General features: G+C 32.3%; 1 protein-coding gene and 1 long non-coding RNA gene across 2 annotated transcripts in view; both read right to left on the bottom strand.

Moving 5' to 3' along the window:
- Window positions 1–199: 199 nt before the first annotated feature.
- LOC139488966 (uncharacterized) lies at window positions 200–4,882 on the bottom strand. The gene is made up of 3 exons (XR_011656123.1): window positions 4,755–4,882; window positions 2,438–2,468; window positions 200–735 (listed from the first exon to the last, which is right to left on the bottom strand). It is a non-coding gene; the product is annotated as an uncharacterized lncRNA (long non-coding RNA).
- Window positions 4,883–5,338: 456 nt separating this feature from the next.
- Window positions 5,339–15,244, bottom strand: part of LOC139488960 (uncharacterized) — a 32,112-nt gene continuing 22,206 nt past the window's right edge. The window contains exons 2-6 of the mRNA XM_071274947.1: window positions 10,703–11,035; window positions 9,866–10,210; window positions 8,802–9,074; window positions 7,886–8,176; window positions 5,339–5,801 (exon numbers count right to left, since the gene is read on the bottom strand). Of these exons, the coding sequence (XP_071131048.1) occupies window positions 5,449–5,801; window positions 7,886–8,176; window positions 8,802–9,074; window positions 9,866–10,022 (1,074 nt within the window). The 5' untranslated portion in view covers window positions 10,023–10,210; window positions 10,703–11,035 and the 3' untranslated portion in view covers window positions 5,339–5,448. The remainder of the gene's footprint in view (window positions 5,802–7,885; window positions 8,177–8,801; window positions 9,075–9,865; window positions 10,211–10,702; window positions 11,036–15,244) is intronic.

The raw sequence follows: 15,244 nt of genomic DNA, 5'->3' as shown, positions 1-15,244 counted from the left end.
AATTGAATTACCATATATATATATATATATATAGAGCATACAAATTTAAGCTTAATAATGAATAAAATAAGTTCAAGTTGGGTATTCGCTAATGAAACAGCAACCCAACAACAATGATAACCAAGGGGCTAAAAGACATAGAAGGCAGCACATTTTTGGCAGTAATTGTTTTCAATTTATAATGATTTCTTCTCCTAGATAGTAGATAAGCATTATTGTCTATAAAGTCTTTCAGATTTTTATTCTGCGCGTGTATCAAATTTAGGAACCACACATTTATGGAGGTATCGGTTAAAATACATTTCCATGTTCCACCTTGGTCTAGACACTTCCATTATAAAACCTAGAACGATCCTGTCAACATGTTCGACTGCATATTCTCTTTTATACTAGAAATTTAAATGAACTACATGATTTTAGATAATTCACATAAAAAATCCTGGCAATTGGACCAAAGAACATATCAATATGAAAAAGCACCAAAGTTAAACGTGGAATTCAGATGGTCCGAAATGCAATTGGCATACAAAAATGAAACAATAATGAAATTATTCTAATTCAAGATATTGCCTGACACCTTCTTCTTCATAATTATCTGTGTTATTCATAGCACTTTGATTTATTAAGTCATTTGAATGTCCAGGTACTAAGTCGCCATCATTAATTTCTTCATAGGGAGAAGTAGTCACGTCATAGATATTAACATTGTTTGTCTGTCCTGCCGCAGCAAAATATCTGTAATTTATATATTTTATTTATTAGAATGATAGACAATTAAAATTTAGAATTTTAGAATTTAAATACTGTTGAAGAAAATGTATGATATGTTTTCTTTCCGCGCAACCCATATTTTGATTTGAGACCATCTTCATCAGTTAACATTAAGACCAAAATTTAGGAAGCCAAATTAATTAATGTTTGAGAGAAAATAAAGGGACCTAAACAGAACAATCAAAACCCACATAAAGTCACTTTTTATTCTGGGAATAAAAACATGTATTCTCAACAACCATCTTCCTACATCCACTTCATTTGAAGTGTGGTGGATGGTAATCTCATTGGCAATCAAACCACATCTCCTAATTTTCACATTCCTTGATATAATTGAAGACAACCTGGTCAAGGAATTTAGAGCTATGCAAGAGGGAGATGCATTCCATAATCTAAATTGGTTCTCAATTTCATAACAGAAAACTTTAATAAAACAAAATCCGTATTTTTATTCAATAATGGCTTCCGAGCTGGTACATGTAGCTGGGACTAATAGTTGATAAAAAACATGCCCGAATCTTCATGCACATATTTCGCGTATTTATTCTTTTCAATCGTTTCATCTCATAAAACAATCAATACTTTTATCGGTTCTTATTTGTTTAATGTTAGAGATATTGGTTTGAAATATACCGTTTTGATTGAATTTTGCTCAAATAGATATCTGACGTTTTGAAATAAATGCCTATTTTACACATTTTAAATCACGGATAACGTTTTGACACAACCTTTTTCAACTTTTGATCTTCAGTGCTGTACAACTTTATACTTTTTTTCGCTTTCGATCTTTTATATCTGGACGTCACTGGTGAGTCTTGTGTGGACGAGGCGCGTTTTTGGCGTATTAAATTTTAAACCTGATGCTTTTTGTTATTCATTAATCATGTGTTTCTTTGTCTAATACGTTCTATTTATTTGTATTGTAGTCCTGTAATATTAAATTGTCATTTCAATGTTATATTTAACATTGCCATTAAAGTGCGAGGTTTGGCATGCCACAAAATCAGGTTCAACCCACCATTTTTTCCTTTAAAAATGTCCTGTACCAAGTCAGGAATATGGACATTGTTATATTATAGTTCGTTTCTGTGTGTGTTACAATTTAACGTTGCGTCGTTTGTTTTCTCTTATTTTTGAGTGTAAATTGACATTGCGATAAGACGTGTCACGGTACTTGTCTATCCCTAATTCATGTATTTGATTTTGATGTTATATTTTGTTATTCTCGTGGGATTTTGTCTGATGCTTGGTCCGTTTCTGTGTGTGTTACATTGTAGTGTTGTGTCGTTGTTCTCCTCTTATATTTATGCGTTTCCCTCAGTTTTAGTTTGTTACCCCGATTTTGTTTTTTGTCCATGGATTTATGAGTTTGAACAGCGGTATACTACTGTTGCCTTTATTTACGATACCCATATATCCATCGTAAGATTGTACATATACGTCAAAATAACAAACTTTTTAAGCACTGTTACTAACGGGATTAGGAGACACTTGTGTTTGTAAACTACCATAATGAAGAGGAACTATTTATCGATAAACCATAAAAGTTTTATAAACCATTCAAACAACTGCAATTATAATTAATATTTGACAAACAGACAGTTAAGAGTTGTCTCATTGGCACCCATACCACATCTTCTTATATATAGTTCATCGAGATACTCACATTGCTCTTGATTCAGATTTTCTTTTTGAATCTATAAATAAATGTTAGATACTATCCATTGTAATGATGAATTAAAACACAACACAACTGGCAGACTTTTCATTTAAAAAGAAGATAACACCTAAAGGTAGAGTTATATAAAAAAAGAAGATGTGGTATGATTGCCAATGAGACAACTATCCACAAAAGACCAAAAATGACACAGACATTAACAACTATAGGTAACCGTACGGCCTTCAACAATGAGCAAAGCCCATACCGCATAGAGTTATGCATAGTATGATCGGGAATATTGTTGTTGTTTCTGTTTTTGCTCAGGTCATAATCATATTCCCTTTTTCAACAGTTAATCAAACACATATAATCTAAATGCAAACTTCATTTATCAATTAAGCGTCAATCACCTACAAAGATATACATTTTTTAATGGTTTTATAATGCTCAGTATTTAAAATAAAATTGAGAATGGAAATGGGGAATGTGTCAAAGAGACAACAACCCGACCAAATAAAAAACAACAGCAGAGGGTCACCAACAGGTCTTCAATGTAGCGAGAAATTCCTGCACCCGGAGGCGTCCTTCAGCTAGCCCCTAAACAAATATATACTAGTCCAGTGATAATGAACGCCATACTAATTTCCAAATTGTACACAAGAAACTAAAATTAAATAATACAAGACTAACAAAGGCCAGAGGCTCCTGACTTGGGACAGGCGCAAAAATGCGGCGGGGTTAAACATGTTTGTGAGATCTCGACCCTACCCCTATACCTCTAACCAATGTAGAAAAGTAAACGCATAACAATACGCACATTAAAATTCAGTTCAAGAGAAGTCTGAGTCTGATGTCAGAAGATGTAACCAAAGAAAATAAACAAATGTTGTGTTTTGTGTACTATTATTTCCTATTGCTGTTTTTTTTTCAAGCCATGGCGTTGTCACTAATGAGTTTGAATGTTCCTTCAGTGTGTCTGTCTCTTCTCATTTCTATCTTTTTGCATACGTATGTTAACATAGTGTTGTTTGGTCGTCTTGTAAATAAATAAATAAAACACTATGAGAATATGAAGCGTCTAGTTTTCGTTTAATATGGACTAAACAGATTAAACACACTGTTATGAAATGTACTCGCATGTTTACTGATCTAAGGGGTGAGAAAATAATAATGCCACCGAAATATAGATCATTCTACTGTTAAAGTGCATTTACCCATCTCTGACTTTCAATTGTTTAGGTTTGAACGTTCTTGATCAAGTGAAATAATGAAAAAAACCGCTTCGGATGCACAGATGGAAACTGACAATGTTTCAAAAAGACAACACACCGTCCAAAGAGCAAAAAACAGCCCAAACGCAACCAATGGTTCATTAACCTTGCGAAAAAAGAAAGAGAAGACACGGCTTCCTCTGCCTCATTTTAGACTTATATCTCGAATTTGATATACATGGTCATCTCAGTACCAGAATATATGACAAAGAGACAATTTTAATTTTAAAATGATCAATTTCCCCACCTTAGTTGCAATAAACAACTTTACCTGCATATGGGATAAACATTTACCAACTTATTCGATATTCAAGAGCTTGCAGCACCTACTCACACTTTGTAAACCGCGACCAGTATCTGAACAGGACGTTGATGAATCAGGGGTATGTCAAAGAACGCCTCGTTCTTTTTCTTAAAAGGTTAATCGGAAGGTACCAAGACATTGTTTATAAATACTACGTATCAACTTCATAAATAATACACGATGGTCTTGAAGTATAGATTCTGAGTAATGACGTTGTTTATCAATACTAATAAGGTGTTATTGAGTTCTTTTATTTGTTTTTGTGAATATTAAGTTTACCATGTTTACTGTTTAGTCAGTTTTTAGTAATACTCATTTGACGTGGCTCTGTACTCGTAAATCCCGTCTCTGTGTTATTGATCTATTATATAATGTTTTGTATTCTTGTCTACTTTAAGAAAATGGCTGTACCAAGTCTGGAAAATGGCAGTTGTTATTTATTCGTTTAATATGTGTGAGCTTTTGATTGTGCCATTTGTTTAGGGACTCTACGTTTTGAATTTGCCTGGGAGTTAAGTATTTTTGTGATTTTTCTTTTTGATACAGCTACAAAAGACACCAACATTGTTTTAATAAGTTAGATATACATATCTGACGAGGTAATGAAATGCTGAGACGGGCTTGAAATACCTCAGAAGATTACACTCAATAAAGGCAGCAGAAGCCGCTAGCCCTGCCTGATCAAGGAAAAAGATAATATGATAATATATCCCTTGTATGCTATTTTCGTTACTTTTCTTTAACTTACCTCTTCTTTGTCGATAGACCAAGATAGATGATAGAATAACAGAGATCAAAAACAGGAAAACAGCAAGTAATACCAAGCTAAACAGTCTAACGTTAAAAACATTAGAACCTAAAAAAGATTGATATTACATATTTATTTGAACAGTAATTTTCCGAAGAAAATATTCACACTTCTATAATGATACACAATAACCGTGGTAAATATTTGAAATATTTGCTGAACGTCTGCGCATATTTTCAGTCATTCTATAGGGACTGTTAATCAAAGAAGATGTAAAGACCAGGAACTTAAAAGAATATCTATGAGACATGCTTGCTTAAATAAAAAACCCGCTGTATATGTTGTTTTTGGTAGGCTGTTGTTTGTTGTTTGTCGTTAGGTCTTCTTCATTTTTGTCATGTTGTTTTCAGTTATTTTCAACTAATGCGTTTTAAATGTCCCTTCTGTATATGTCGTCTCTCTTTTGCAACTGTTATGGGTTCCATCATAATAACATGCTTATTCTAGAAAAATTACAGACAAAAAGTACTATTGACACATGAATAGATATATAACTAGTGTGTATCTATAAAAACCATTTGATATGTATGCGTTTATAAAGTGCTATTTGATATTTTAAATATTGAATTGAAGTCCGAAAATGTACGAAAAATAAGGTTGATTATTCATTATAATTTGTTTGCAAGTAAGAATTTTACAATAAAAGCAGTATCTTATATATAATACCATTGCAAGAATTGTTTAATTCAAATGTGGTTTCTGCTATTCCGTGATTATTTCTAAGTAATAGCAGGAACTTGAACCTTCCGATGTCTTCTTTTACCACTGTTAGGCTTGCGATGTAACCGGTGTAGGGTACAATTTCCCCATACATTCGTATAACTATAATGTCGTTCGACGTTTTTTGGTAAAATCGTGTTGAATTTGGAAGCAGCCTATTTTTATGATACCACTTTGGTTTGTTCGGCTTTTGCATCGATAAAAACTTTACAGATAATGTTACAGTTGTGCCCATAGTAACAGTTTTGTCAACTACAACTGGTGGACCTTGAAGAAAAGTAAAATAACAAAAATATCGAACTTCGAGGAAATTCAAAACGGAAAGTCCATAATCAAAAGAAAAATCAAAAGGCCAAATACATCAGTTAAATTGATAACAACTGTTATAGTACAGGCTTTAGGAATTAACCACCGTTTTATACCTAGCTTGACATCTCACTTGTATGACACTTGTAAAATTCGCGTTAAATAGTTATATATTTTGATCAGTTGTTATGTTTAGTTTTAAATAGATCGGATTGTTACATAACTGACCCATGAAAAAATCTGACTAAAGGAGAAACGTAACTCTTAATTTATCTATATTGAACTCTGGACTTTTAAAAGAATCTATCTTGAACTGAAGTAAATGATACGCATTTAAATGAAATAGTAATAGTACGAACAACTGGGAAATAACAAATCAGCTATTAAAAATAAAGGCATCAGTAGTATACCGCTGTTCGAAATTCATATATCGATAGAGAAAAAACAAATCCGGGTTACAAACTAAAACTGAGGGAAACGTATCAAATATGAGATAACTACAACACAACAGAAACACAACATTAAAATGAAACACACAGAGAAACGAACTATCATAATATAACAATGGCCATTTTCCTGACTTGGTACAGGGCATTTTAAGAAAAAAATGGTGGGTTGAACCTGGTTTTGTTTAACCAAAACTCCCGCTTTAATGGCAATGTTGATTAAAACATTAAAATGACAACATTACATGACACGACTACAATACAAATAAATGGGAGAAAATATAGGACATAGAAACAAACGAATTATAGCCAACGAAAGGTACCAGGTTAAAAATTTAATACGCCAGACGCGTGCCACGTCCAATCAAGACAAAACAAGTACAAAGTTGAAGATCACCGAGGACCAAAAGTTCCAAAAAGTTGTGACCAATACGACCAGGGTAATCCGCCTGGGACAAAAACATCTTTATTATTTAGAATAATTCATACTTTTGCAAACAGTAAATTTTATAAAATGACTATTTAATTGATATACATGACAAAAATGAAGTAGTGACTAGCTACAGAATAAAAACGGGTACATTACACAGCCGTGTTAGCCAAAGCCAGTGCAACACACAAGGTACAAAGTGACGTCACATTTGAATTTCTAAAACGAGTTCCCAAAATTAAGAAAGTATTTGGATGAATTTTAAGATTAGATTTGTATGACCTATCTAACATTTATTAATAACAGTGAAAATTACAATACTAATTAATATCAAATTGTAGGAGTAATTAGATAATTAATTGTATTATCTGACTATGTCGGTGTTTCCTCTGAATCAAACTGTAAACCAAATATATTGTGTAAATTTCGTTGATCCAAACTCAAATTTAACAAATGAACTGGATGATTAATTATCTTATTACCATAACACACGAATACAACAGAAAAAAAAATAAGATTTACAACTACAAACGTTACGGCATGTGACAAAATCCGATGACAATTACAAATATAACATCGAAACTAAATAAATGAATTTGGGATGGAAAAGTACCGTCACACGTCTCATATTAATGCGAATTCACACTCAGCAAAACAGTCACAATCGGGAATAAGTCACGTTCGGTAATAAAAAGACGCATATTGTTTATTTTCAAAGAAGCGATGGTTGACTATGATAAATTTTGATAATCAACAACTTATATGGATGTACAAAGTATAAGTTCAGAATCAAATCATAGCTTGATCTTCGACTTTATAAGGGAGCTACCATTTGATTTTGATAGGGGGGGGGGGGGGCTAGGATGAAATTTGAAAAAATAGGCAGGACAGGAGTTTTGAGTAAAAAAAAAAGCAGGATGAGACACTTACAAAAAAAAAAAAGTCAGGATAAACTAAAAAAAAAAAAAAGGCAGGACCGAACAGAGTGAAAAATAAAAATGCAGGACAGAGATTACAGCTAAAAAAAAATGCAGGACAAAATTTTTCATCCTAGCCCCCCCCCCCCCCCCCCCCCCTAAAAATCAAATGGTAGCTCCCTAATAGGATAAAACACTTTTCCTAACACAAATTAAATGATTAGTAAGAGGAAAATGCAATAAACTTACTACCTTTAACGATAATACTGGTAGAAATATCTTGGTGGAATATCTTTTGTGAATCTTTGTTCCTTGCTTCACATATGTATTCACCATTGTCTTCATAACTGCAAGAATCGATATTCAAAAACGAATCATTTCCTGTTACATTTCCTGGGATAGATCTAATATATGTACCATTAAATCTGTGCTCCCAAGGGTAAAAGTCAAATTCTGACATCTCACCACTAATTTGGCATGATAGAATAACCGAGTCAGTTTTGTTGCAGAAAACCATATTAACTGTTTCGAGAATTGGAGCTCCTGGAATATATATTTTGGTGATATTACATGTTGTTTAATGAACACACACTTACAACAATCTTGATAAACAGTAACCCATGTTTCAGTGAGTATTCAGATCTAATAATTCCTTAGGAAAATGAAATTAAGAATACTATGATAATATGAATTGACACTCTAATAACAACGAAGAAGCAAATCCACTTTTTTAGCAAGATTGTTTACATTTCATTGAGACGCTATGCCAGTGCATGTTTCTATGTTGTGTTTATTGTACAGTTGTTTGTATTTTGATATTGCCTTTATTTGCCATGTCATTGTTAGTATATTTTCGACTCGCTCTCTTATGTCTTACTGGACGATAACAAATAAATGAAGGTTTTATCTTTAAAAAAAACAGGTCGCCAGTTATTTACATCTTTGTGAAACGACCTGATGAACAATCGTCTAACTTTTGAACAAAACTCAATCGATCATACATTACGTATTTTAGAATAACTTTTACTAGGTACAGTTGATAACAAAGATTTTGACCGTTTGAAAACATGAAGAATAAAAAACAAGTAGAAGTACCATATAAAGTTAGATTACCGTTGAGCTGGTAAAGACGCTCCACACAAAGTATCGATTGGGTACATGTACTTACTGATTATATGAAGTTTGATTGACGATGAACTGGCAATCACACTTGATAGTTTACATGTACAGAGTGTTCCGTTATCTGAAGACTTTACTCTTTTTGAAAGTTTAGCAACGTATGTATTATTATGACTCCTGTCAGTTTGAACATCTGTGTCAAGACAATTCATATACAATTCGAGAATATGACCTCTGGAAATAGCTTTACATGTCAATTCAACCACACTACCGGCATGTAATGGAAAGTCTTTATCAGTTGTAATAAAAGGACCACTTATATCTGCAAATGGAAATTATTTGATTTGTAGCAATTGATACAGCCAAAAGATATTTTCCTTAAAGTTTCGCACTTTATATAATACACATTGATTCGAATACACATGTGAAAATACTTAATATTGTGCACAGCATTCCGAAGCATTCGCGATCACCAATGTTTATTTTGGGGTTCGTGTTACTCAATCGTTAGTTTCCTATGTTGTGTTTTAGCTTTTTTTGTTTTTCCCATTACGTTGTCAGTTCATTTTCGACTTATGAGTTAGAATGTCCTTACGATATATTTCGCTTCTCTTTTCGAATTGTCTTTGATCTAAATTTAAGGAACTGTGAGTACTCTTGGAACGATAATCTCTTAAAGTTAGGGTTTTTGTGTGCATATTGGCGGTCTGATCCCTTTATCAAAAATAATCTTACAGTGTGTTCTTATGTTGTAATGTTACGGCACTGTGTCTGTTTATGAATAGGTTTCAGATTCTGTTAACTAGTCCACAGCACATGAAAGCACTGTCGGATTTTGACAGTGTTCGATGAGTTAAATCTGTAGTTTTGAAGACGGTAGTAAGTCTTCTAGTACTTTTTTTATTTCTTGCAATGATGTGTCAGTTTTTCTGTGACTTTGAATATTACTTTTTCAAATGATTCGGTTTTTGACATGAATTATACCAAAACATATGTATGAGCTTTGCTCATTGTTGAAAGCCGTGAAGTGTCCTATTAATTCCTGTTCGGTGGTCTCTAATATATATTTCCCTTAAACTGCAACTCCTATACATATTCAACATTCATACGCACCAACTACAGTCATAAAAAGGCAATCTGATATGGTACCAAAGATCTTGAAATCCATAGAACATTTGAATTGTAGAACTCCTCTAGGTATCTCTGCATCATATTGTAAAATAAAACTTCTGCCATCTGACAGACACTGACACACACCACTCTGGCACATTGACGAATCTATGGTTGAGAAGCAGCCACTCGCGTTTTTATATATTTTTGTACGAAACTGATTGTTAATATGAAAATAAGCTGAGGAATCTTTAGAGTCTGTATTCGAGGTACAAAACAATAGTATCTTTTGTTGGGTTTGAACATACTTAGGTCCACTGACAGTAACTTTAAGTTGTACTTTTAAACCTAAAAAAAGATTGAATATATTATATATGTTGTGGATTGTTTTATTTGAGTAATGCTTATTGTAATGAAAAACTTTTTGATAATAAAAGTCTCAGCAGTTATCATATTTTCTCAGACATGAATAGAGGTTAGACAACTAGCGTAGAATAGAAAAAATACGAAGCATCTTTCCTCTGTTGATACTATTTTGGTGTGTGTTGTGCGCATTGGTATTTTTAAATAACTTTAGATCATTATTTGTGCAATTGCTCTGTGAAAAGGAGCCAATAGTATAACCAATGTAAAAGAAAAATCTTGAAACCAAAATTACAAAATGAATAGATTCAAATTTTAATTCTCCATTAAAAAGAAATAATTGAATTAAATTCCAATTCTAGACTTACTTGACGCAAAATATTACCTTAGCTTGTGAAATATATAAACTATTTATTCAAACTTTAATTAACGTCATAAACAAATATATATATTCACTTATAATAAGTAAACTTATACCTATACTTTTCGGCACTGTAACCTCCACACTGACTTTATCAAGTTTAAATCCATGGTAGCAGCCCCATGTATCATTTAATGGAAGGTTATTTAGGGCTCGATTAACGACATATACTGTTTCACCAGATATTATGTCTTGCGTTATGTTGTTCGTGTGCAGACTTGCGTGGCACTGTGTCGTTGTGTTTGGGGCCGAGCAGTATGCTACCGATTCACCAGACGGATTAAAAAATACGATAGGTAAGTGTAAATCATCTGTTTTACACACTATTCTAAGCTGATCCTCGTATAAACTCCAGCTTATGCAAACATTTCCATGGATTTGGCTAATATCTGTTTAAAATAAAATATCACATTTAGTCTTGGAAAAAACTAAGAAACAGTATAACATGTGTATAATGAAAGCTAAAACAAAGTACACGTTATAAATTCTGACTCCGAGTCAGATGCTTTAATTCAAATAAATTTCTCTTGTTAAGTGGTCGAGGGACTATACTCAAAATCATCTACACACGATGTTTGTAAGATGCCGCGAGCTGATTTGTTGTGTTTTCGGGTCATTCCCAAGTTTTTACGACGAAAAATTATGATTGGCGTAAATTCAGTTTTGTACCGCTCCATATTGATCCATATTCAGCACTAAATAAAAAGATAAAGGCCAGAATCAACCTATCAACATGACAAGAAACGTTGTTTACGTTTAAAACATTGCTAACATCATTCTTCAAAAGCTTTAGGATTATCAAAATGGACGATAAAGAACGTAAATATATCTGTGAATGCTTCAAGAATTACAAGAGTAGCATGACATGAACTAATACTACTAGTAGTTGTACAAACACACGATAATGTGGATCATTAAGTACAAAACGATAAACAATTTCTAATCAATTTTTTTGGACTTTTTGTCTTTTTGAGTTGAGGTTCACTAGCGAGTATTTTTTAGACGAAATGCCATTCAAATATTATTTCTAGTACCTATTATGAGTTAATCAAACGACGAATACAACTTCTGAAGATTAAGATTTTTTATTCTGTAGTTGTGTTAATATTGATAGAGTAATCCCCAAGGATAAACCAATAGAATTTTTTTTTTAAAGTTTTATAGCTCAACTTTTCACTTACATTTAAGCAGAATAAATGTATAATATATATAAATATCCATGTTATCCCTAGTTTGAAAAAAATATTATGCAATGTTATGTCTGCAAGGCCAGTTTCCTATTTCCTGATTTGTTGCCATCTATCCGAAAGCAATTGCATTTTAATAGGTTATATGTATTTAGATTTCATCCGGATATAACGAAAAAAAATGTATGCAGAGGAAGTAGGAAATATATATGTGATAAATGTGCATTATTATAAAACATCTGCACAATTAATATTTAATTTATAACTATTTTGATCTGAGCGTCACTGACGAATCTTATGTAGACGAAACGCACGTCTGGCGTATTAAATTATAATCCTGATACCTTTTGTAACTATAATAACCGAATATTCTGAATGGTTAGATATTTTTTTATAAATGTAGGCACCAGTTTATCGATGTACCAATCTCCTCCATTAAAGCATGTAAATCTCATAACCTTTTTTTTGTGTATTGCTGATATGGTGAAAACGGGAAAAGTACAAATCAGACCAAGTGTGGCTAATATTGGCTTTAGATGCCATTTCTATGCGAACAAAATATCCAACGTTACGCGCAAAATCGACCGATGTGGTCGACTTCCGATCGATGTTTGCATTTGTGAAAAAAAAAACTCACCCGATAAAATTATAATGTTTAATTAAAACCAACTTTACCTAATTTGGTTATTAAATGTTTTTTGTATTTGTTTCATATTTATACTAAAGTGCGCCAGTTTTTTTCATGTGTAATGTAACTGATGCTTGTGGTGTAATTTCATTTTAATTTCTTTATCGCTCGTAAGGTGATTGGCACATTTTAGCTCTATACTTCTGAAGACTAGTCATGTTTAACTCTGAGTTACAATGCATTCCCTTTTTCCTTCAAATTTACCTTTGAATTTGTCTTTTCATGGTATCGAATGATTACACGTGGTTGTCGTTTTGACCTTTTAATTTTACGCTTTTGTTATAAAATGTAATCCAGGCTTCCTTGTGAAGGACACCAGACGCGTTCTTTTGTCTATATTAGAGCCACTACAATGGCGACTTATTAAACCAGATGGAAGGAACAACATAAACTTTACGTTTGATAATACTTGTAAGAGGGGAGATAGTTAGGACAATTTGCGGAAATCATTCGACACTTTTACATATTTAAGTACTTTTGTTGAAGTGACTAAAATCGACATTTAGATAACTACTGAAGGGTTCGGGATTTCAAGTGAAGTATTACCAATAATGTTTATAACTTAATACACATTTGGTTATACTTGTATCAAGTGCAAATTATTAGTTTTTATTAACATGTTTGATATAGTTTAATTAAGGTCTTAAAGTTTAGAGTATGAATAATAAGAGATGATGGGTAAGCGTCAGAGTTTATTTAATAATCTGTACACAAATTGGATAGAAATATTGGTACTGAGTTTAAGCGAGATGGTTTTTTTTTAACTCTTAATAATTTGGCCTTAAACTTTTTTCTTTATATTTCATACTGTATTTTAGAAAGTAACCATAGAACACGTCGCATTTTATTTTACAAGTACTATATATACCATGGTTATTACGAGTTAACATATTTAAACAAACGAATCCGAAGGATGAGTTTGTTTAAATATGTTAATGAGTAAGACACATGGTATATAAAATTTGTAATATAAATAAAATGATTGACAGCTTCAAGACCTTCAACTAATATTGGAAATTGATCACGTTACAGTTTTATCCAATGAAATGAAAGCTCGCGCAAGCTAGTCACTTTTGCGCTTCGAATTTGCAAAAAATGAAAGAAAATGTCGGATTTAGTTTTGCGCCCCGTGTATGATTGTAGGCGCAGGTAATTAAATAATGTCATCAGACTGAGGTAAACAAAAATGTCGGATTCCACGACAAGGATTAAATAATTATTCTAATGACGGTAAGAATTGTTGTTTTTTCTTTTTCAATGTATCATACAAATTAATCATATTTTACAGAATTTTCATCTAATTGAAAAATGCTTTTCTTCCGTTATTTTATTAGATTATTTATTAAAACACAATTTTAATGATAAAACAATAGATAGTGTACGTCCCCTTATCATGTTTTTTCACAGATATTTGTAGCCGATATTTATTCCTTTTTGTATAGATACCCCCCTTTTTAAATCGAAATTTAATTGCATTTTCGCAAAGGAAATGATAGTTTTACATTTTATTTTTTTCAAAACTGAAAGAAGAAACATTTAGTAATTGTTTCCAAAATTAAGGAAATTCGTAACAATCCTATATAGTTTGAAAAGGGGTTCTTGAAATGTGGGACTCATAATTTATTGCTTTTTCTTATAAAATGAAAACAAATGAAGAACTTGACCTTTTAGTATGTTTTACAGCTTCCTAAATATTTTAGAGGCGGATACATTTAAAAAAAAAGGTGGAGCTTCAGCCATGGAATAACATGAAAATGAATATGTTATACCATGGCTGAAGCTCCGCCTTTTTTCCTTTGGATTCTAGTCGAGTTGCATATTTAATTAGCAAAGTATGGTAACATAAATTTGCATATAATATACCATGGTTTTCCCTCACCACACTTTTTAAGCAAATTATTTCATAAAAACATCAAAGGAAAAAAAAGACAGAAACTATGTTTCAAAAACATTTATATGTTTGTGTTGTCATGAACTAGCATTAATTTTTTTTCGATTGGCGCTGATGAGTCTTTTGTAGACGAAATGCGATTTTGTCGTACTGTGTCTAATGTTCACACTTCAAGTACAATTTTATATTAATTAGATAGTCACTTTTATAAAAATATGAATTACAATTAATATCATTACATGTAATTTATAATTTAAGAATAAAACAGATGATAATAAAACTGCGTTAGTCGACGCAATATAAGAAAATCATGCTATGTATAGTGGAGATAGAAACGCGTGCATTAATATTTTCATCGTTAAGAAATGGGTATCAATTTTTACATTTATACGATCTAACCCGATTTTTTTTTAATGGAATAGAAAGTGGAAACTGGGAATGTGTCAAAATGACAAAGACTCGACCAAAGAGCTGAAAACATTTCCAGACCATTAAGGTGTCTTAATGCAGCGAGAAAATCCCACACCAGGAGAATGACTTTGGCATTCCCTTAACAATAACGTATTCAATAGCAGCAAAAATAACGCCACACTTAGCTTTGAAACATGCTTACGAACCAATATAGGAAAATAACATACACACAAGGCTAACAAGGCTTGCGATTTCTAAATTGGAAAAGGTGCACCAATGCGGCAGGGTTAACCATGACTCAGGCATAGATTGCCTTAGCTGTATTTGGCAACACTTTTAGGAATTTTGGATCTCAATGCTCTTCAACTTCGTACTTTATTTGGCATTTTTGACTTTTTTGGATTCGAGCGTCACTGATGAG

This window comes from Mytilus edulis, chromosome 9, assembly GCF_963676685.1.
Source record: "Mytilus edulis chromosome 9, xbMytEdul2.2, whole genome shotgun sequence".
Classification (NCBI taxonomy): Eukaryota; Metazoa; Mollusca; class Bivalvia; order Mytilida; family Mytilidae; genus Mytilus; species Mytilus edulis.
The sequence above is the reverse complement of the archived record's forward strand: the minus strand, read 5'-3'. Positions and strand labels throughout refer to the sequence as shown.